The following is a 21,011-nucleotide window of genomic DNA, read 5'->3' as shown; positions in this document are numbered from 1 at the left end:
AAAGAGAAAATATCCAGTAAGTGGCTGTTCTGTGGGTGCAAAGGCCCTGTTGATGCCAGGGGTCAGAGGAGAATGGCCAGACTGGTTGGAACTGATAGACGGGCAACAGTCACTCAAATAACCACTCGTTACAAGCGAGGTATAAAGAAGAGCATCTCTGAACACACAACACGTTCAACCTTGAGGCAGGTGGGCTACAGCATCAGAAGACCACAAACGGGTGCCACTCCTGTCATCTAAGAACATGAAACTGAGGCTACAATTTGCAAATGCAGGCTCACCAAATTGGACAATAGAGGATTGAAAAACGTTGCCACGTTTTATGAGTCTCGATTTCTGTTGCGACATTCAGATGGTAGGGTCAGAAATTGGCATCCACAAAATGAAAGCATGGATCCATCCTGCCTTGTATCACTAGTTCAGCATGATGCTATCATGTCAGTATGGACCAAAAGTTCTGTGGAATATTTCCAGTACCTTGTTAAATCTATGCCAAGGATTAAGGCAATTCTGAAGGCAAAAAGGAGTCCAACCCTTACTAGTAAGGTGTACCTTATAAAGTGGTCGGTGAGTGTATTTGCTGTTATCCTCAAGTATAATGCAACATTTCATACAGATTTTGACATTTTATTCTTAAAAAATATTAGTGTAAGTTGATTATTACAAGTTAATTTAGGCGCTTTATTTTAAATATGATATCTACATAAAATCGCTTTTCAAAATTTTATTTGATGCAACCAATAAATGTTTTTTAGACCCATTAAAATATATTAATTTACACGCGGGAATAAACCGCGAAAAATTACCAATCCATTTCCATAGAAACGCCTTTCCAGCGTTTGAAGATTTAGTGGGCGTTAGCCAAATCTGAGTAAACGAGTGGCTGGTGTTCATATGATTGACAGTGCCTGTGACCAATAGACGTCAGGAAATAAAGGGACCCACCAATGAAATCTAGAGATAAAAACAATCTCCTTTTCTATTGGACTACAACGCTCAGCTTCCGTTTTAAACGCAAAATAAAGAAGCGGTTTGTTTTGCTTTTCGACCCTTCAGTTTCAGAGTTGTGTTCGACATTTGTTCTTTGCGTTTTTAAAGTTAGTCAACGTAATAAATACAAAATGTAAGGATGATATTTTGCTGCTTACTGTCAATTTAAGGTTGATTCTGCAGGTTTAATCGAAGTTTTATCTCACATGGCAAAGCAGGGAGTATCAAGACTAAAGGTGACTGTGACTTTATTATAACAGTTCATTGTTATACATTAAATGAGCTGTTATGCAGTGTTTTGTTTAAAAACTAAAGGAAGCGATGTTTTGCAGGTGGTCTCATCAGGCAGACTGACAGCTTCTGGACGTGGACAAACACACAAGAAAAAGTAACACAATGAACAGATAATACATTGAGTAGAACACAATACCACATTGAGGTAAAGTTGGCTTTATATTGAAACATTCAGAGTTTCCCCCAGTAATATAATGTCAGAAAATATTTTTTGCTATTTCTAAATAATGAAACATTAGCAGCCAATGACTATCAAAGTACATAATTGTTCACAGCCAAATAAATAGTGTAAATGCTGTTTTAAAGGCATACTTGCATGAGATTTCACACTGAATATTTCAAACTACTGTTGTAAACAATATAGGGACTGGAGCATATACATATATAGTGATCAATAAAAGTATCTCATAAGAATGCATGATGTGAGTGATATATGCTGAACAGATTTAGGCAGCTAAAGTGCGACTGTTCAGTTTGAGTAACTTAATAACCTGTATTGTTTACCATGCTACTTTGAATTTTTGCTGTGAAATCAGACGCAGGTATGACTTCTGAACATAATTAGCACTATTTAATTGACTGTGAAAAATGTTGTACTTTGATAGTCATTAACTGTAATATGACTTCCCTATTTAGCATTTGCAAAAAATACTTTTCTAACATTATATTAAGAGGGGGAAAGTCTGAAAATGGGAATATGAAACCAACGTTACTTCAGTATCAGTTATAGATGCTATATGAAACGCATTTATCATACAGAAAATGATGTCTGGTTTAGGGTTGCTGGGACGTGTTTGTCTCCTCTTGAACCAGGATATTCACTTTATTCTACAGACTCTGAAGACCAGGTAAAAAAAACCACAAACATGAAGATGTTATAGACACATTTATGTTCCTGTGTCAATATCTGACATATAAAATTGCATCCAAGGTGACAACAATCCACAAGGGACTTGACCGATGTGCTGCTTTACTCGATGGGATACTTCAAGCTGAACAAACTGGTATTGTATTTGTGAAACCAGATGTTTTCTTTCTGTTAATCAGTTGATTAGTTTTATGACTATTCAATTATATTATAATTTTCAGAATCCAAGCCCAAACCACAGGGAACAAAAACCTGCACCTTTAAGTCAAAACCCAAGAATCTATCAAGGAAATTTGAGACCGACAACAAGAAAAAGCATTGGAATAAGACAAAGACGGCTATACATGCAAACAAAAGGCCAGGTAATGTTAAGTGATGTCAGTTAATATACAGTAGTCAACATATGAAGTGGTTCAAAACTTTTTTGCTATAGTTGTCCTAAAACAATGCTTCCCGAGCTCTGTCCTGGAGGGCCGGAGTTCTGCCTGGAAGTTTCAAGTATACCTAGAAAGAGCTTGATTAGCTGGTTCAGGTGTGTCTAATTGGGGTTGGAACTAAACTTTGAGGGACACCAGCCCTCCAGGACAGAGTTTGGGCACCCCTGTCCTAAAAATGTTAAACAACACCCACAATTTTCACAATTTTGAAAATGTTGACTACTATACCAGAATCTGAAACTGAGATCATATACCTTAGTGCATATTTGAACAACATTGATTGGTCTAAGGAGACTGAGATCTATTGGTGTATTTCAGGTACTGTTGAACTTGAAGCCTACCTGTGATTCTGTAGTGTAATTTGTGGTCTTGTATCCTGTTATTATAGAAGCACACTACCAAAGCTTCACATCCTACTGTGCTTTTCTTACTGTAGCTCCAGTTCAGAAGAAGATTCTATCTGCCAAGTGTCATGTAGGTTTGGCAGGGCAGCTGTGTAGTCGTAATGATCAGAGCTCTGGCATCAGAAAGAAACAAGTGTCACATGATCAACCTTCAGGGCTGACCACAGAACACGGCCAGCAAATCTCACTTCCACTGTCCAGCTCTCAGCCTGCTGCCAGCTGTAATCATCCAGGTAAACTGATATCTTAATTAATTCATATAGTTTTTAAGAGCCTGCTCATCATGGTTATTTATTAAAATGTTCTGTACTTTAAAGGGATAGTTCACCCAAAAAATGCAAATTCCGTCTTTATGTATGTTCTGTTTGCTTGTTTCAAACTTTTATGAGTTAGATTCTTTCTTCTACTGAACCACAAAAGATTATATTTTGAATAATAGTTACATAGTTCTTCCTACTATGCAAGTCAATGGTTACAGAGTTTTCAGCATTAATCAAAATAAAGTTATCCTAACTTTGGAAACCACCTGGGGCCTCATGTACGAGGACTTGCGTGGAAATCTTACTAAAACATTGCGTACGCACAAACCTGTAAATGTGCGTACACAGAAAAAAATTCAGATGTATGAAACACTGCGTACGCCGAATCTCACGCATATTCTTTTGTACATCTGAATGAACGTGAAACTGAGCGCAACATGCACGAGCACAAAACCCCTCCCTGCCTCCTCCCCCGTATGAATATGCTAATGACTATGCTAATGGAAAAACCCAACGAAAAAGCAACGGCAAAATCAAGCAAAAAGAGAAACTTTGAACAGAATGTGAATTGGAGGTGCTGCTTTCGGAGGTAGACCGGAGAAAAGCGGTGTTATTTGCAAGTTTGTTCTCCGGAATTAACAACAAAAGAAAAAAATAGAGTGGGAGAGTTTAGCTGATACGGTTAACACAGTTGGGTCTGAACATCGCACTGAGTGCATTTAAAAAAGAAATAGTGTGGTTAATATCTGTAAAATGTTGCAGTACCCTTAGCAGTCTCAGTGGCGCACCTCATAAGAAGCATGTGATCATGTACTGACATGTTCAAGCATAAACTCGGCTCGAATCCAGCGTCTAATAAATTCTTTCTTTTTTTCCCCGCTACATATCAGATTTTGCCCACTATTTATCAAGAGAAAGACAAGTAGGAATAATCAATAAGTTTGTGCATCATATTTTATTTGCACATTTATTGAATGGAAATGTTTCTGATTCACGCATGCAAATTCATCTTCAGATAGTGTCTTTATAGCAATGTTCGTGCGGTAGATCGCTCAGATTACATTGGGAAAACAGGCGACCGCTGCAAATTGTGCTTTAATGTTTAGCTGGTCAACTGTATGGTATGGAAATCTTACATACCTACTATATGAACCTGTCTCATACAGCTGCCATTGCAAGGATCAGACACTTTGTAGAGAAGAATTTAACACAACTGCCTCTAGGAGTCGCCAATGAAAATAAACCGGACACGCACAAAAAATGTGCGTACGCCTGCCAGAAAGCTGCCGTGAACCTGCGCACATTCCCACGTTCAGTTTATTGTTAGTAAATCCAAACGTGAGCAATTCTGAGCGTGAAACCTGGCGTACGCAAAGTTTTTGTGCGTACGCAGCGTTGATACATGAGGCCCCTGATGTTTGGAACCACTTGAGGTTGTGTAAATATTGAGTAAGTTGTCATTTGTATTACTTCTATGCAATCATTGATGTCTTCTCTGTGTGGTTCCTCTCTGTGTTTACAGGTCAGGTTCACACATCTACTGTATTTAACACTCGACTGACAACCTCCACACCTGCAATGAGCCCCCAGAGACCAGGATCAGCTCCCACTGAACCTGTATGTCTACTGGACTTTATTCCACTTTGCAAAAAATATTATTTGCATTTAAAGTGCTGAGTTCAGATAAAAAATAATAATGTACTCTCCCTCATGTGGTTTTTAACCTTTAAAGATTTTTTTTCTGTTGAACATAAACCAAGATATTTTGAAGTATACTGGTTGCTGGTACCAATCAACTTCCATAGTACAAAAAAAAAAACAATAATATGGAAGTCAATGGCTATCAGCAACTAGCATTTTTCATAATATCTTCTTTTGTGTTCAACAGAACACATTAGATAAATTTTAATAGATTTCAAACAAGTGAATGAGTAAACCATGACAGAATTATCAGTTTTCAACTCTCCCTTCAATAACATGATTACAGACTAATTAAATAATGAGCAAACCAAATTATTTGTACATTATCAGCATAGTTAGATATAAATATATACACTCACTGGCCACTTTATTCGGTACACCTTACTAGTACCAGGACCCCCTTTTACCATCAGAACTGCCTTAATCCTTTGTGGCATAAATTCAAGAAGGTACTGGAAATATTCCTCAGATTTTGGTCCATATTGACACATTAGCATCACGCAGTTGCTAAAGATTTGTCGGCTGCACATTCATGATGCGAATCTCCCGTTCCACCACATCCCAAAGGTGCTCTATTGGATTGAGTTCTGGTGACTGTGGAGGCCATTTAAGTACATTGAACTCATTGTTATGTTCAAGAAACCAGTCTGAGAGGATTTGCGCTTTATAACATGTCGCATTATCATGCTGGAAGTAGCTATCAGAAGATGGTACACTGGTCATAAAGGGATGAATATGGTCAGCAATATTACTCTGGTAGGCTGTGGCCTTGACACACTGCTAAATAGGTACTAAGGGGCCCAAAAGAAAACATCCCCCACACCATTACACCACCTCTACCATCCAAATCTTGCAGCAGAAATCGATACTTGTCTGACCGGGCAATGTTTTTTTAAAATCTTTTATTGCAGAATTTTGGTGAGCCTGTGTAAATTGTAACCTCAGTTTCCTGTTCTTAGCTGAGTAGCACCCGGTGTGGTCTTCTGCTGCTGTAGCCCATCTGCCTCAAGGTTCGAAGTTTTGTGCATTGAGATGCTCTTCTGCATACCTTGTTTGCTGCCATATGATTGGCTGGTAAGAAATTTGTGTTAAGGAGTAATTGGACATAATAAAGTGGCCGATGAGTGTATTTTTATTTTTATTTTTTTATCAGTATTAATTTTGAAGCTGTAAGCTGATGTGTTTTCTTAAGATTCTTCTATTAATAGGAAGTTCAAAAAAATCTTTGTTTAATAGCAATATATATTTTTAATTATGCAAGTCTTCACTGTTTTTTTAAATGAATATATAATTCCTGTATTAGAAATATACATTTTAATTGGTGACCTTAAACTTGTGAAGGATAAAATCTAGTGACTGTAATTTTTTTTGGTTTCTTGAAAACTGTGAGTTTTATTTTATTCATAATATTTGCTTTTGTACTTGTTTCACTTTCCGTCAGTGTACATCAAAGTGTACATTGAGCAGTGGTTGCCCATCTGAAGAGTTTCATCAGCTGAGGACAATGAGTGCTGCCATCCCATCCTGCCCTCATGGGTCTGTGGAAATATCTGGCATTTCAAACAAGCATGCTGCTACTTTCTCCATGCCATCAGCAGCTCAGCGACAGACTCCAGTTGCAGTTTCTCCTGTTCATAATGAATCCTGCACTCCAGTACCAGCCAGCCCAGTCAGCAGTGTTCATGAGCTGGGGTCTGTGGAGCCAAGTGTCTCATTGGTATCTTCCGTTGGATCCTTGAGCTGTTCCTCGTCGACGTTGATCGAAACACAAATGTCCATCCAACCTCAGGTCAGCCACAGTTTAAAAAATGGAGGATTCCACACAATTCATTTGTGTTGTCTCAACACAAATCAGTTAATCATTTATTTAACTTGATTGTTTTTACAAATTGAAGTGGATTGAACATAAAACATTTTAAGTTGTCCACCCAAAAAAAACTTAAGAATTGGGTTGTTTTAGCTAGTTTTAAATAAATGGTTTAAACAAGCAGCTAAAATCGTTTTTTAAATTTTTTTATTGCAGGCTCAGACCGATCCTGATGGAGCAATACTGATTGTTTGCAATGGCCAGGGGAATTTGAAAGAGGACAACGGTAGTGCAGAGGATGAAATGGAAAAGCATGGGAAGGACATTACTCCTGTCAGGGACATCAGCTGTCAGACCAGCACTGAGACATTAACAGCTCTGACTCACAAAACCAAAGCCAGTCCAGTGAAAACCGCACAGAAAGTCATGACTGTTAAATATCTGCTGGGAGAGCTGAAGACTTTGGTTGCCAATCATGGTGAGGATATTAAATTATATTTATTTTGTCTCCTCCCTCTGACTTTTATAAGAAATTAAATCAGGATAAACTCAAAAACCTTATGCTGTGTGTCCACCGAAGCATTTTTGGCAAGCAGAAAATGGCTAGCTTTAGAGGATCTGTTTTCAACTAGAGCAAGGTAAACAAAGAATTACTTCAAGAATTTTTCCTAATAATATTGTCTGCATATGTCATTTGGTATGGATACTTGTAGACAAGCTATAATGGTTTCTTCTTTGTTGTTGTTCAGTCACTCTACAGGCAGAATGTGACTGACTGGTAATAATATTTGTACCACCCCCTCAACTATGATTGGATGGTTGGTTAGAAAAAACAATACTAATGAGGGCTTCCTGTTATCCAAATATAGATATGCTCTTCTAATTTTTCTCTTGCCGTTTTTATATACGTGACACTCCATTTGAAAACATTGTAAAATTAAAAAATTGCTTTCCTTTCTCAGCTTTGATGAAAGTTTTTACGCAATTGCATGCCACTGTTCGACTGAAAGCGCGCATGCGTGTGTGTGTTTTGGCTATTCATTTACATAAAAGCAGAATATTAGCCTAGAAAACCAAACATCAGACAATGGGTTTCAAAGTGCCAATTTTGCTACAAACTGCAAAGTTATTTTATAAAAGTAGAGACTAGAGTTGTCGCGATCCTATTAGGTAATCTTTCGATTCTATACTAGCTGAATATACAGTGCATCTGGAAAGTGTTCATAACACTCCACTTTTTCCACGTTTTTTATGTTACCGCCTTATTCCAAAATGGATTAAATTCAATTATTTCCTCCAAATTCTACACGCAATACCCCATAATGACCATGTGAAATTTTTTTTTTTTTTTAATTGTTGCAAATTCATAGCCTTTGCTCAATACTGTGTTGATGCACCTTTGGCAGCAATTACAGCCTTAAGTCTTTTTGAATATGATGCCACAGGCTTGGCACACCTAAACCTGTTTGAGTTACTTTCGAAGAAAAGAAGATATTTTGAAAAATGCTGGTTGCTGGACCCCATTGACCTCCATTTTATTTGTTGTAAGAATGTTGTAAACCAGCATTGCTTTCCATAATATTTTTAGGAAGAATTTAATAAATGTTTAGAACCACTTGAGTGGAATAAAATAGTGAGGAAATGTTAATTTTTTTAATGAACTTTTCTTTTAATATGCAAAAACATTTTACCATTTGTCAACTCCTTGTTCTCTGTTGTTGTGATCAGAATTTAGCAACGGGTCTTATTATACGGTCATCTCTTTTTTTTTTTTTTTTTTTTTTTTTTTCCTTCCTGATCTCTATATTGGATTGATGGAAGCAAGATCTTATTTCAACCCTGAGATGGTTGGATCTAATTCACTTTCTGTAATATAATATACAATATAATGTAATAAAATGGAACCTTCAGATGCGAGGAAGGTTCGAGTTGCTGGTTTTGCAGATTCATGAAACATGCAGCAGATTTTTCCCTATTACAGTATCTCTGTATGACTGTGTTGTTTTTCTGCAGATGGTGATGCCGTGCGTCTGATCTCCGAGGTGGAGCAGAACATCTCACTTCTTCCTGTCATGGTGGGCAGCACCAACATCCAGGCTGAGATTGCACTCGCCGTACAGCCACTCAGGAGCGAGAACGTACAGCTGCGAAGGTCAGCCATTTGAAGAGTCTATAAAACACCCCTTACTGATAAACAGTTGAATTTTGCCATTTTTTTAATCCATTCAGCTGATCTCTGGGTCTGATAGGAACACTTTCAGCTTAGCATAGAGCATTGAATCGTATTAGACCATTAGCATCTCGCTCACAAATGACCAGAGTTTCAATCAGTTTTCTATTTAATTATTAAAGCTTGACTTTTCTGTTCTTGATTATTAATCCGCAATGAGAGTATAGTTCCTAGCCACAGTTTTCTGTACCTGAAAACTGTATCTGACTCCCTAGACTTTGTTTTATCTATGCTTGTGTTGTATTTTATGAAAATGCACTCCCTTAAAAAAAATCACGTGAGTCATTTTAAAATAAGGAAGAACAAAACAATTTTAATCATTCACTAAAATTATTTTTTATGTTGCTGAAAACTAAATAGCACATGTCCGTTATTTCATTATCATGCGGCCATATTTGATGTACAAATTTAACCCTATTACACTGAAGTAATGAATCATTCAGTTATAAAAAAGTCAGTGTTTCATAATCAAGTCAATTCAAAGACTTTTTAATCGTTACATTTAATCATTTAGCACTCTTTTGTCCAAAGTGATTTACAATTGAGGAGGCGTTCAGCGAGAAAGAAGACAGGGAAAATAATGTTTCTACAGGTGATTTGTCAAACCCACTTGTGTATAGCGCAATTCATAACTGCAGTGTTTTTTGCATAGAGATGGAGTGATTGTAAGTACATGTCTGGGGCCAATGTGCAAAACTGGTTAAAGTGTTGGTTTAAGTGTCAGAGAGGTAAACGTGTGTTTTCTACAGGTGGTTTGTCAAGCCCACTCACCTGTGTGAGGCACATTTAAAATTGCATAATTGTTTTTCAGGTTGTCATGTAATGTGGTGGGGAGAGAGGAGGAGGTTCTGGTTTTGTCTGTAGATCGGTTCATCTGGTCCGGACCAAGGGCAACAAATGATACATTGTAGCATTTTCTGCCGTCTTTTGGTTCCTTTTTTTTTTTTTTTTTTACACCACACATTGCTAGTGTAGAATTCAACTAGTTAAAAAAAACAAAAATGCAGTCATCTGACAAAACCCACATCACTCATTGGCCAGATGTTATTAAATGCAAATACTAAACTGTTTGGTAATTCTGACCAAGCGAAAAGCACAGTCGCTTTAGACTATGGAGGAACGACTGCACTGGCTGATTGTATCCCTGGTTATAGTATACTATATAGATTGTATACATCACTTTAGACAAACTATACATTTCGAGAATGAAGCGCGGCTGCAGTTGAAAAACATTGTTTTAATGCACTGCAAACGGCGATTGCGCATTGCAGGTCACTTCAGGACACTTGAATTAATTTAGCTAAACTGCGACATAGTCATCTTCCGGAAATATTACCAACGATTTATCAGGTAATGTTTTCTCAGTCTCTCTCTCTCCGTTGGTAAAGCGCTATCAACAAATATGTTTCCTTCACATTCCATAATGCACAGCACATCGGCTTACAGCAGCTGGATTAGTCCAAAAAGGCAAAGTATTTTTTGCGGTTGGGTCTCTTTTAGTTTGGATTATATTCTCACCACAAACTGACCACTCCAGGGTTTGTTTGAAAGTGTCCTCTTCAAGGAGGTCAAGGTATGCTTTTTTGGTCCACTTTTGGTGCACACTCGAATACGAATGCTGCATTCACACCTGGCCAAACGAACCGCACTAAGAGGAAAAACGAACTCTAGTGCAATTCAACTAAACTAAATAAGGCAGGTGTGAAAGAACACTTAGTTGTCTTTTGAATAATATTAGTGAATCAGGAGTCTATGTGGGAATGGGAAGATCATTCCAGCAATTCCACCTTTCCAGTTGCACAGAATGACATTAAAATATGCTGTTTTAGAAAACTATATTGTTTGGTTTGGCAGATTATGTTTTTAAGAAATATTAGTTTTATTTAAATTAACCACACTAATTTTTTCCCCAGACGTTTGCGAATCCTTAATCAGCAGTTATTGGAGAGAGAAAGAGCAGAACGGCAGACAAGACCAGAAGCCTGTGACATGGAGGGTGAGCGAATATAACCCAATAAAACCCATTTTAAAAGCGCAGTATGTAAGATTGACACCCAGAGGTTGAACTAGGTATTGCACTCCTAGTTCAAAACCCCTTTTCACTCGGTGGCTCCTCTGACGATTCCACACAAGTCCAGGTTGCCAGATTGACAACACCAACAGGAGGGTGCCTGACTATCAAGCCTAAATAGAAGGAATATTTTGCATGTGAAAGGAAGTTTTTGACGGCGTTTAGCACGGTCTCCTCACAGCAAGAAGGTTGCTGGTTTGCGTCCCAGCTGGGCTAGTTGACATTTCTATATGGAGTTTGCATGTTTTCCTGTCTTGGTGTGGGTTTCCCCCACAGTTCAAAGACATGTAGTACAGTTTAATTAGATAAACCGAATTTGTATAAGTGTGAATGTGAGAGTGTATGGGTGTTTGCCAGTACGGAAATGTATTGCTGTATATTCTCAGAATGTATCCTTCTATTTTCCTGACTAGCACAGTGGTTGCGATTTAAAGGGTTTTTTGGTTGTGTTTCAGTGGTTGCGTTGCAGTCTCTGAACCTTACTCTACAAACTCAGTTAAATGAAAGCCGTGAAGAGCTTGATGTTCTACAACAGGAGAACATGAGGCTGCGGAAAGCCGCGGAGGACAAAGACGGTGATTTGAAGCACCTGAAAGACTTGTGCGAGTTGGAGAACAGTCGGCTAAGGCTGGGTAAGAGTGCTCTCTGAGATTAAACTATCCCTTTAGGTCATTTCATGGGAACCGGCTTTGTTATTTTGATTATATGTTATTACGTTACACTAAATATGTCATTCCTTTGTAATGTTTTTATTTTACCCAATGTTTTTGTAAACTTAACTTTTTATTCTCTATTTTTGTTGATCGGTATGACTTCATTATAACACAAATCCTAAGTTATCATTTACTAATATTAAAAATGCACGACTGCTGTTAAATTAACAATTTAAAAAAAAAATTTTTTTTTTTTCATGTAATTTATACGTATAGATGTGAGCGAGGCCTTAGCTGAGATGCAGAGCTGCCAAAGTAAACTCAAAGAATCTGAGACTGAAAAGATGGCACTGAATTTGAGTCTCCAGCAGAGGGAGGCAGAGATCGGCAAACTGCAGGATATCATCAGGTATCTGACTAAACTAGCTGTTAAAAGCTGTGATGGATGAAAAAAAAAGCAATAAATTGTAAAATTATTTTGAGTTGGAAATATCTTAAAGGTACAGTTCACTCAAGAATGGAAATTCTGTCATCATTCACTCACCCTTCACTTGTTCAAAACGCATGCGTTTCTTCTGTTGAACACTAAAGAAGATATTTTGCTGCTTTATGGGACCCATCGACTTCCATAGCAAGAAAAAAAAAAAAGCACTCTTGATTAGGCATGGGCCGGTATAAGATTCTGACGGTATGATAACAGTGGATAAAAATATCATGGGTTCATGGTATTGTGATTACTGCTCTAAAATATATTCTTTTAAATGTCTTGGTAAAAAACTTAAATGTTTTCCCTTTGAACACAATATATTTTATTTTGAGAAACATTCATAAAATTTTGGAGCAGTAAAACATGTCAGGCTAAATATCATTAGCTTCTGCTGTCTCCATTTGTTTCAAAAACAATTTCATTACGATTTAAAATGGCATCCTCTGATATTTTTTCTAAAAAAAAAAATGTAAATAAAAAATCGTACAAATACCTTAGGAGCGGTATAGCAGAAAATGTTGGCGGTTTTAAAACCTTCAATTTTCAAAACCTCAGCATTTCTTAAAAACCTATGCCTACTATTGATGTTGATAGATCCCAGCAACCAGCATTTTTCAAAATATCTTCTTTTGTGTTCAACAGAAGAAACTTGTTTGTTTGAAAAGTGGGAGAGCTCCGGATCGGGCTCGGGCGCGGTTCAGTTGGCTGACCCTGGCCCGGTTGGAAGAAGTGTGCCAGAGTGCAGTTCGCTTGGCCTTTGGCATGTTACACTTGTAGTGTGAGTGCAAAACTTACCTGAGTGCGAAACTGAAGGCCTGATATAACTCTTAAGGGACCGTTTCATATGGATTTATTAATCATTCTTACTTTTTAATGAACTCAACTGTCATAGTTTATCAAAGATGCAAACCCACCGCTGAATGTCAGCTGCAACCTTTAGCACAATGACTTTCCCTTAAATACCTTTATATTTTATTCATATTCTCCTACAAAATCATTACAATCACTCTATTAATTTCATCTGGTGCCCTTTATACTCAATATCACATTATGTATTGCAAAAAATTAAATATTAATATTATTTTTTCCCTGTAACGTGCCACCATATTTTAGTGCACTTCACTGTAGTTTTCGTATATGCCTACATGAACTAAAGGGAGGGACAAATCTACCAGCTTCTGAAACAAACTAATATATAATATTTTAACCAATGTTGTAACCAATCTTTTTCCTACATACAGAAATCTGCAGAAAAGTCAAACAAACGTGAGCTATTCTCCTCACCAGGATGTGCTTCAACCAAACTCCCAGCTCACTAAGAGTGTTCTGGAACTGCATGAAGCTGCGGCATCAGATAAACCTTCAAATTCAGTTAAAACCTACCTTCAGACTCTGGAGGACATCAGACAGGCCTCTCCTTCCAACCACATTAAATGTAGGTCAGAGAAATTACATCCAGGTCAAACTGATGGTAAAAACTATGACATTTTACTTTCAGATACAAAAATCTGCTTAAAAACAGATAGAGATATACACAAACCAACCCTGGAAACCATAGCTGAGGACATGCCACAGTTAGAAGATCAGAAAAAAACTGTGTTTGCTCCTTTAAGAGAGACTCCATTGGTGCAGCTTGCTTGTAGTGATCCATTAACTCACTGTAATCAGCAAATAGCAGCCAGAAATCACAGGAAAGATGTGGATGTTGAGCTGAAATATGTGGGCCGTGGTCTTGAAAAGCTGGACATCTCTGGACTCCACATTCAGAATGCCACATGTGAGGGCCGAGATTATCTTGGTGTGGGTTTACATTTAAATCAGCAAAATAATGGACTAAACAATCAACCAGTGCAAACCCAACATGTCCATCGATTCCCACGGTTGGCTGTTCAGTCTGCTTACACTGGACGACCTTCAGCGATGGACAGCACTATTTCCTCGTGTGATATTAAATCTTTAGCCTCTGATTGGAGCATAAACTCCTGGTCCACATTTAACACACAAGATGAGCAGAATTTCAGGGACGGGCTCGCAGCACTTGACGCCAGCATAGAAAGTCTGCAGAAAACCCTGAAAGTTGATCTAAACAAATAATTTGGTATTTTAGCGTGCACTGCGTTTTTAGTTTGACTACATGCAATTAATGGGTGTTTTTATTTGTTTCCCTTTTTTTTTTTTTTTAAATTAAATTATTATATGAAGTTATTGTGTGGGACTATTTTCAGGCGCTGTGTGGTATCACTGCACTTGCTGTAGCCATGGTAAGGCAGCAAAGTCTCTTGATTATTTCATCGAAGTGATAATATAGTTCCTAGCCATCGTCCTTAAATATTGACTTCATTTTCCATTCATCAGCGTGTAGAGAGGAGTCCAGCTTTGAAAAGAATAATAATCTAAACTCTGGTCATTTTTGAGCGAGATTTTAATCTCAAAGTATAATCCGCCAAAACTGGAGATTGGCTGAATGGATTAGAAAATGGTAAAATTCAGCTGTTTAACTCTAGAAAATGAGCCCATTTGGAGTGTTCCTTTAGTAAACTAGTTAAAGGGCCATAAAACCCTCCCTGTCTTGGCAGGGTGTTTTTACACCTCTAGTTTGGAAAAAAAGGGGAGTTTCAGTATGTGCACATGCTGATTTTTACTCTGGCGACACAAACACAGACGCAGAGTTATTCGGAGAGCAGCTTTTACAGTGGATCTGAGAACTGTGTGGAATTGGAGGATTGGAGGAATTGTGGAATTTTAGTTCATAATATTGTAGTGATATTACTGTAAACTTAGTATCTAAATCATTTTGACCAAGGGCGCACTCACATTATGCTCTCCGAATCGTGCCCAGGCACATTTCCCGTTTCGTTTAAGAAGTGCGAGTGCACTGAATCGGGCTCAGGCACCGGAGGTTGGAAGAGGTTTGCTAGAACGCGGTTCAGTTGGGCTTTGTCGCGGTACACTTGTAGTGTGACTGCGAAGCACGCCTGACCCAGAAACCGAAGACGAGACGTGACTTTTAAGGGACTGTTTCATATGGATTTATTAATCATTCTTAATTCTCAATAAACATGAACTGTCATAGTTTAGTAAAAAGTAAATCTTTTGCTTTTGAAGCATGTCAGCCTCAACTTCCGCAAACCTCCTAATACCTGCAGCATGAAGACTTTTATGATAATTTATGAGCGTTTGATGTTCGGGAAAATGTTTGACTGTGTCATGGACTAAAAATAATACATAACGATATAACTAAAGCAATCTTTACTGTGCTGAGCGAAAGCGCTTCTTCCTATTAAACTAAACAGTCGCATCATCGATAACATAAGCGTGCTCCAGTTCAGTAGGTTAAAAAATGCATTGTGAGTGCAGGCCGAGAGAGAAAGGAAAGGGGACAATCGTACTTCAGTAACTGTACCTATTGTGAGTACTCCCTAAGGGTATGTCTTAAGAGTTCCGCTGACGATACTAACTAACTTTGCCTTCTGAATAAACATAAAGAACATTAATCACACACTTACCAAATCTGTAGAGACAGGACAATCAACATGTACTGGAACGGCGTCATTTTTTTTTTTTTTTTAAGGAAATGAGTGGCAAATCCGCATTCCCAGATTTGAAAAGCTCTCGGATAAAAAAAATGTTCCTTACAAACATATTTTTGTCCCATGTTAGCAGACCACTGTAATCCAACTGCTTGGGTCCTCATGCAGGCTGTGCTCCCATCGCAGAGAAATGGAAACAAAACCTTTATTGCGGCACATTTATAAATGGAACACTAACGACCCATGTTGTGAACACTGCTACTTGCTTGAAACACAGTTGGCAACACAACATGGCGTCTCTCTGAACACTTTAACAGGTAAAGAGTCTTCTAAGTGATATCATGCATATTAATGAAGTTGCTTCTCATTCACAATAGAGCACATTGATTGGTTAGAACCAAGTTTTACTTATCAATTAAAGAACAGATGTGCTGAAAACTTCATGAAGTCACTTAGTACTGGCCAGTACAGACAGCCAATCTCCATGCTCGAATTTACACAATTATCTCATCGCCGTGACATTGCTCCAAAATTTCTTTTTAAAACGGTAAAACGCAGGTTGTTATGGTAAATAAATGTGTCCTAATAGTGTTTTTAGCAGCGAGGGACACATATTACTGTCAACATCTCAAAAAATGTGTTTTTGGTGTTTCGTGATCCTTTAAGTACTACCATTGATCCGTTGAGATGGTTTAAGTCGTTGATCAAGATAGCACAACAGCTTGATTTTGAAAAAAATAATGCGTGGTTATTGATTGCTTCTGCCTTCAATTAAAATTTATCCAGAGGTAGAACAAAAAAATAGAGGACCCCTTGATGAACAAGTTAGCAGCTTGACCATAGCTAAGTACATGAAGCGCTATTGGTTTAACTGTTAGAATAATTTGTAATGACTTTATGTGCTTTATATGGACTGCAGGAGCCCAGAACCTGAATTTTATACTCTTCTTTGGTTTTGTTCAGTTGACAAAGTATCCAAATATTCATTGCTTAAGTCACAATAAACTGTTGTTTTGCTTTTCTACGGAGATCCCATTTGAGGGAATATTTTTACCCGCCTGGGTTGCATAGACCGAGTCTAGAATGCAGCACGTTAGAAGAAACCAAAGTTCTCAGGAGATATCGGCCAAACTGAGGTGGGCAACCTCAGGGTTGAGGGCAGGAAGAGGGGAATCCTAGGTCGAAGCCACCGATGAGCCTGATTAAGGGGATGACAGACCACAGAGCTGCAATCGAAGGGCTTGTAATGGATTACAGGACGTGTGCAGATGGGCTTTCAGCTAAATGGATGTGTGGTGCTGGAAAGTTAAAGATGGCCAGGCTGTGTTGAAGCAAGTTGAACTTTGCTTGACTCTCCAGGACACGGCCCTCCAGGACAGAGTTTGGACACCACTGTCTTTAAGGATAATCGGTATGTCTCTGCAGTTCAGAATCCTTCTATTATTAATTTTTGGCGTACAACAATAATTGAACCGTGCTCATATCATTGCAGGTAACAATATCAATTTGCAGTTTGGGAGAAACAGGAACTGCTTAAGGAAAGAAGGGCAACCAAGTGGGAGCGGCATATTTGAGGGATCTTCGAGGAATATTTGCAGCCTGTTTGGAAGTGGAGGTGCTGTTGGATGTCAAGCTAATGGTTTGCTTGTAAGTCGTCATTCGTGATGCGGAGGAGAAGTGCTAAGATTCTTTCTCTTCTTGGTTTATTCTTAAAGACTTTTTTTCTTAGAACGCAAAATTACCCATTATGCTTTGCATGTATACGCTAGGAGGATGCTTCGAACTTCTAGTTGGCTGCAGATGCGTATAAACCAGGGGTTTCCACACTTGGTCCTGGAGGGCTGGTGTCCAGGAAAGTTTAGCTCCAACCCTAATCAAAGACAACTGAACAAGCTAATCAAGCTCTTACTATGTATACTAGAAACTTCCAGGCAGATGTGTTGAAGCAAGTTGGAGCTAAGATCAGCAGGACACCGGTCCTCCAGAACCGACTTTGGACACCCCTGGTATTAAGTCACATTAGGACACCTTTGAAATTATAGTTGTAATCTATTTTCCTTGTTATTAATGTCTTTGAACTAATACTGCTGTTGATCAGTGCCACCTCCTAGACTGATCATTGAAGTGTGATCTAATGGTAATTTTTCTCTCGTTGTCAGACGGCATCTTGTGCCGTTAAATGAAGCCTCGTCATCGCTAAAGTGAACATTTTCTCTTTCTTCAAAAATATAATCAACACAAACAAATGTAAATTACCAAAATGTTTGACACACTCGTAGCCTGTACTGTCCTACTAACACATTGATTGAAAAACTGACACAGTGAAAATAAAGTGGATTTTTGAAATGGCAGGAAAGCACAAACCATGGTAAATACTACACAGCACAAACTAACTAAATGAAGCATAACTGCTCCTGATTAGAATCACCATGCAAATCAGCTAGCATAGTATCAGTAACTGAGTTTTATTGGTAATTATTGGAAATTGCATGGCTTACATACCTGCTAGTTTCATGCCAGTAATATGGTTTGCTCTTTATAAAGCAGCAATCTTGTGTTTGTGCATTGAAGTACATTATAACAGCTGACAGGTCGGGAACACTGACTATATTTCAGCATCTGATCTGATGGCAGACACTGAATCAGTAGAGCGTTTTTCTCTCACACTTGAACAGCATCTGACAGCATACTGTAATAGCTTTAACACGCATCTTTCTTTTAAAATTAAAGTTTTGCATTACAAAAACACTCCATAAGCCACTGAAAACAGTATTGACACCCAGTTGAAAAACGCTGCTCTGGCTGATGACAATTCTTAAAAGTTCTAAGCACCCTACCAGAACATGCTGGTCACTATGGCACCCTCCATGCAGCAACAAAGAAAAAAGGTCTATGTAACCAATAATAACGATGCTAGTCCACATCACAACTTGATTACATTAGTATTACTTTCATCACACATTTGTCTGTTTAATTCTGTAAGATACTACTGTTGCTGTTTCTACAGCCCAGTACAGTGCACCTATAACCATCAGCCCAGTGTGTCTCTTTGCCACCATCCATTGGATCCTTTACTCCTTGTTGAATGTGCCAACATACTAGAACTGCTATCAAATTCAGTAATTGAAACTTTATTAAATATTTGTGAGTGTAAGCACACTATTGTAATGTTCCTAGTATATGAAAGACAGCCAATAATAAAAAAGCATTTAATTTTATTTCAAATTAAAGTGGAGAGAAGCTTTAATAAATGTAATAGTAAGCAAGAGCTATCTTCTGTTGGCCAAGGTAGCAGGACAGCTTGATTTTAAGTGAAGTTTATTTATAAAAAATTTTCGAGAGGATCACGTGCTTGTGGTTGTTCACAGCTGTTCCAACATTCGCTCGTGACTAATTATCCTATCAGACGATTCTTAACTCACTATAAATAGCCAGACTTTTCTCATCTCCATATCTTCATCTTGAAGAAACCCCCCCACCCAACCCTACTTTCCCTCCTTTCAAACAGGCTACACGTTGGCCAGTGATTAGCGTTGTTGCCTTACAGCAAGAATGCCCCTGGTTTAATTTCCTTCTAAACCAGGCGACATTTCTGTGCGGAGTTTTTTGTTTAATTTTTTTATTTATTTATTTTTTTGCTCGTTCTACCCGTGCTTGCGTGGGTTATCCCTGGGTCCTCCGGTTTCCTCCCACAGTTCAAAAACAAGCACCCTACACAATTAATCCAAAATATTTTTAGCCAAGCTCTGAGTACACACTTCTAAATCTGACACTTAGCTACAATAAGCAAGAGGGGAGGTATCGAGATCTACCTGAGCTCAAACTCCCCTCTCGCCCTGCAACGGGAGGGAGCCCAGGGCTCGAGGATCCAAACAAGCTTTATTATCAATCATCAGCTAAGTGTGAACTCTTGAAAGATTTGATTAGAGGTTTGTGATTTTGTGTCTACCTTAAATAGATCTATGAGGAGTAGAAGAAAACCAAAAGGACATCAGAGATCTTGATTAACAACTTTTGCAGCTTACTATCCTGTACTTAATGAAAGTTAAGTTACTCTTGTAACTACTACAATCTGTATTCATGCATTACAGACACACTTTTGTTTGACATGGTTCTCAGATTCTGCATTTGTACAAAACATTTTGTCATTCTACATCTGATCACAGTTTGCTCAGAATTTTAGATGTTGCAGAGTAAAATTTTAGGGCAGGGCATTGTCATTTATTTAGCACTTGTTTCTTTGCAGGCTTGATGTCACAATCTCATATGAAGACCCAGCTAGAGGACAAAATGGCTTTCCTCTACTGACTGCCATTCATTTTTCCCAGGTTTGTACTAATGTTGAAAGACCAAATTTAGTACATTCCTCGATGATGTGCACCGTATGCATATGAACAAATTTGCCCATAATATAAAAAGCCATTGCAGTTCTAATGTAATGTTTTTTTTTTTCAGGTCTCTGACCACTCATGTGACAGGGAAATATGAACTTTATGGCCATGTTGACTACACCAGGCACTGTTTTAAAATCAGGAAGGCTGGTTTTGGCTAGGAATGACATGACGGGTCAAGTTCAAGTAAAGAGCTTTTATTGTGAATTGTACCACACTGTATAGCAAAAGCAGTACACCGTGAAATGAGACAGTGCCGTTCCAGGGCCAAGATATCAGATAAAAAACTACAAAAAAAAGATACATCAACAACAACACATTACCAACGGTTAAAGAATAAACAGTGCAACACAGACAGTGTATCAAACAATTCAAAAGAAGAAACGGAAGCAGAAGCATTACATTTACCTGTAAACACAGTTCCTTTGATTAAGTGTGTGTGTTTGGAGGTAGTTCAGTTGATGCGGCTGCTCAGGATACTCTTGAAGGTCCCTCTATAGAGCATGTTCGGGATGGAGAGATGAGCTTTCCTTAGACAGCTACTGTTTTTTCAGGATCTGAAAAATCCCGACAGATGATGACAGTGTTGACGCACAGCACTAGAACTGGGTTAGTGTTGAGAATCAGCTCTGGTTTTCTTGTTGCGGACACATTTTCTCAGCAATCCCTTACAAGAAGCTCAGGCACAATGGTGGTTGTGAAAAAATGCTGTGTTGGAGTGTCATGAAAGGAAGGTCCACGATCTGGCAGCCTGAGTTGACATCCTTGCTTGAATCAAGGCAGTAAATGCAGAAAACTTTGGTTCTGCTTTGTCACTGAGGTGGCTGTGAAAAGGAGCTCATGTGTAAATGTTTCTAGCACATCAGTCAGAGTTGCTCTGGAAAGGAA

At 38.3% G+C, this 21,011-nt stretch overlaps 1 protein-coding gene across 6 annotated transcripts; it reads left to right on the top strand.

The window, feature by feature from the left end:
- Positions 1-989: 989 nt before the first annotated feature.
- ccdc14 (coiled-coil domain containing 14) lies at positions 990-20,507 on the top strand. 6 transcript variants are annotated; one of them, XR_012407638.1, is made up of 18 exons: positions 990-1,226; positions 1,323-1,378; positions 2,063-2,132; positions 2,216-2,288; positions 2,374-2,514; positions 3,026-3,226; positions 4,776-4,870; positions 6,396-6,743; positions 6,978-7,239; positions 8,775-8,913; positions 10,905-10,987; positions 11,518-11,694; positions 11,992-12,124; positions 13,444-13,637; positions 17,092-17,143; positions 17,225-17,379; positions 19,979-20,060; positions 20,188-20,507. XR_012407638.1 is itself a non-coding variant. In XM_073953666.1 (15 exons), exons 1-15 carry the CDS (start codon positions 1,197-1,199, stop codon positions 14,294-14,296), a joined length of 2,598 nt encoding a protein of 865 aa, XP_073809767.1. In that variant the 5' UTR covers positions 990-1,196; the 3' UTR covers positions 14,297-15,225. The 6 variants fall into 6 exon arrangements, 4 of the variants coding, with proteins under 4 accessions (XP_073809767.1, XP_009300448.2, XP_073809769.1 ...); XR_012407637.1 differs by having other exon boundaries at positions 16,762-17,143; XM_073953666.1 differs by lacking the exons at positions 17,092-17,143; positions 17,225-17,379; positions 19,979-20,060; positions 20,188-20,507 and adding an exon at positions 13,701-15,225.
- Positions 20,508-21,011: the final 504 nt, after the last annotated feature.

The sequence above is a fragment of the Danio rerio genome, chromosome 6, assembly GCF_049306965.1.
Source record: "Danio rerio strain Tuebingen ecotype United States chromosome 6, GRCz12tu, whole genome shotgun sequence".
Classification (NCBI taxonomy): Eukaryota; Metazoa; Chordata; class Actinopteri; order Cypriniformes; family Danionidae; genus Danio; species Danio rerio.
The sequence above is the reverse complement of the archived record's forward strand: the minus strand, read 5'-3'. Positions and strand labels throughout refer to the sequence as shown.

What these genes read in the sequence shown, in the direction of transcription:
- ccdc14 (XM_009302173.5), top strand. Translation starts at nt 1,197, where the DNA reads ATGGCAAAGCAGGGAGTATCAAGACTAAAG. An exon ending in GAACAGTCGGCTAAGGCTGG is followed by an intron (nt 11,695 to 11,991) that starts GTAAGAGTGCTC and finishes TTATACGTATAG; the next exon opens with ATGTGAGCGAGGCCTTAGCT. An exon ending in AAACTGCAGGATATCATCAG is followed by an intron (nt 12,125 to 13,443) that starts GTATCTGACTAA and finishes TCCTACATACAG; the next exon opens with AAATCTGCAGAAAAGTCAAA.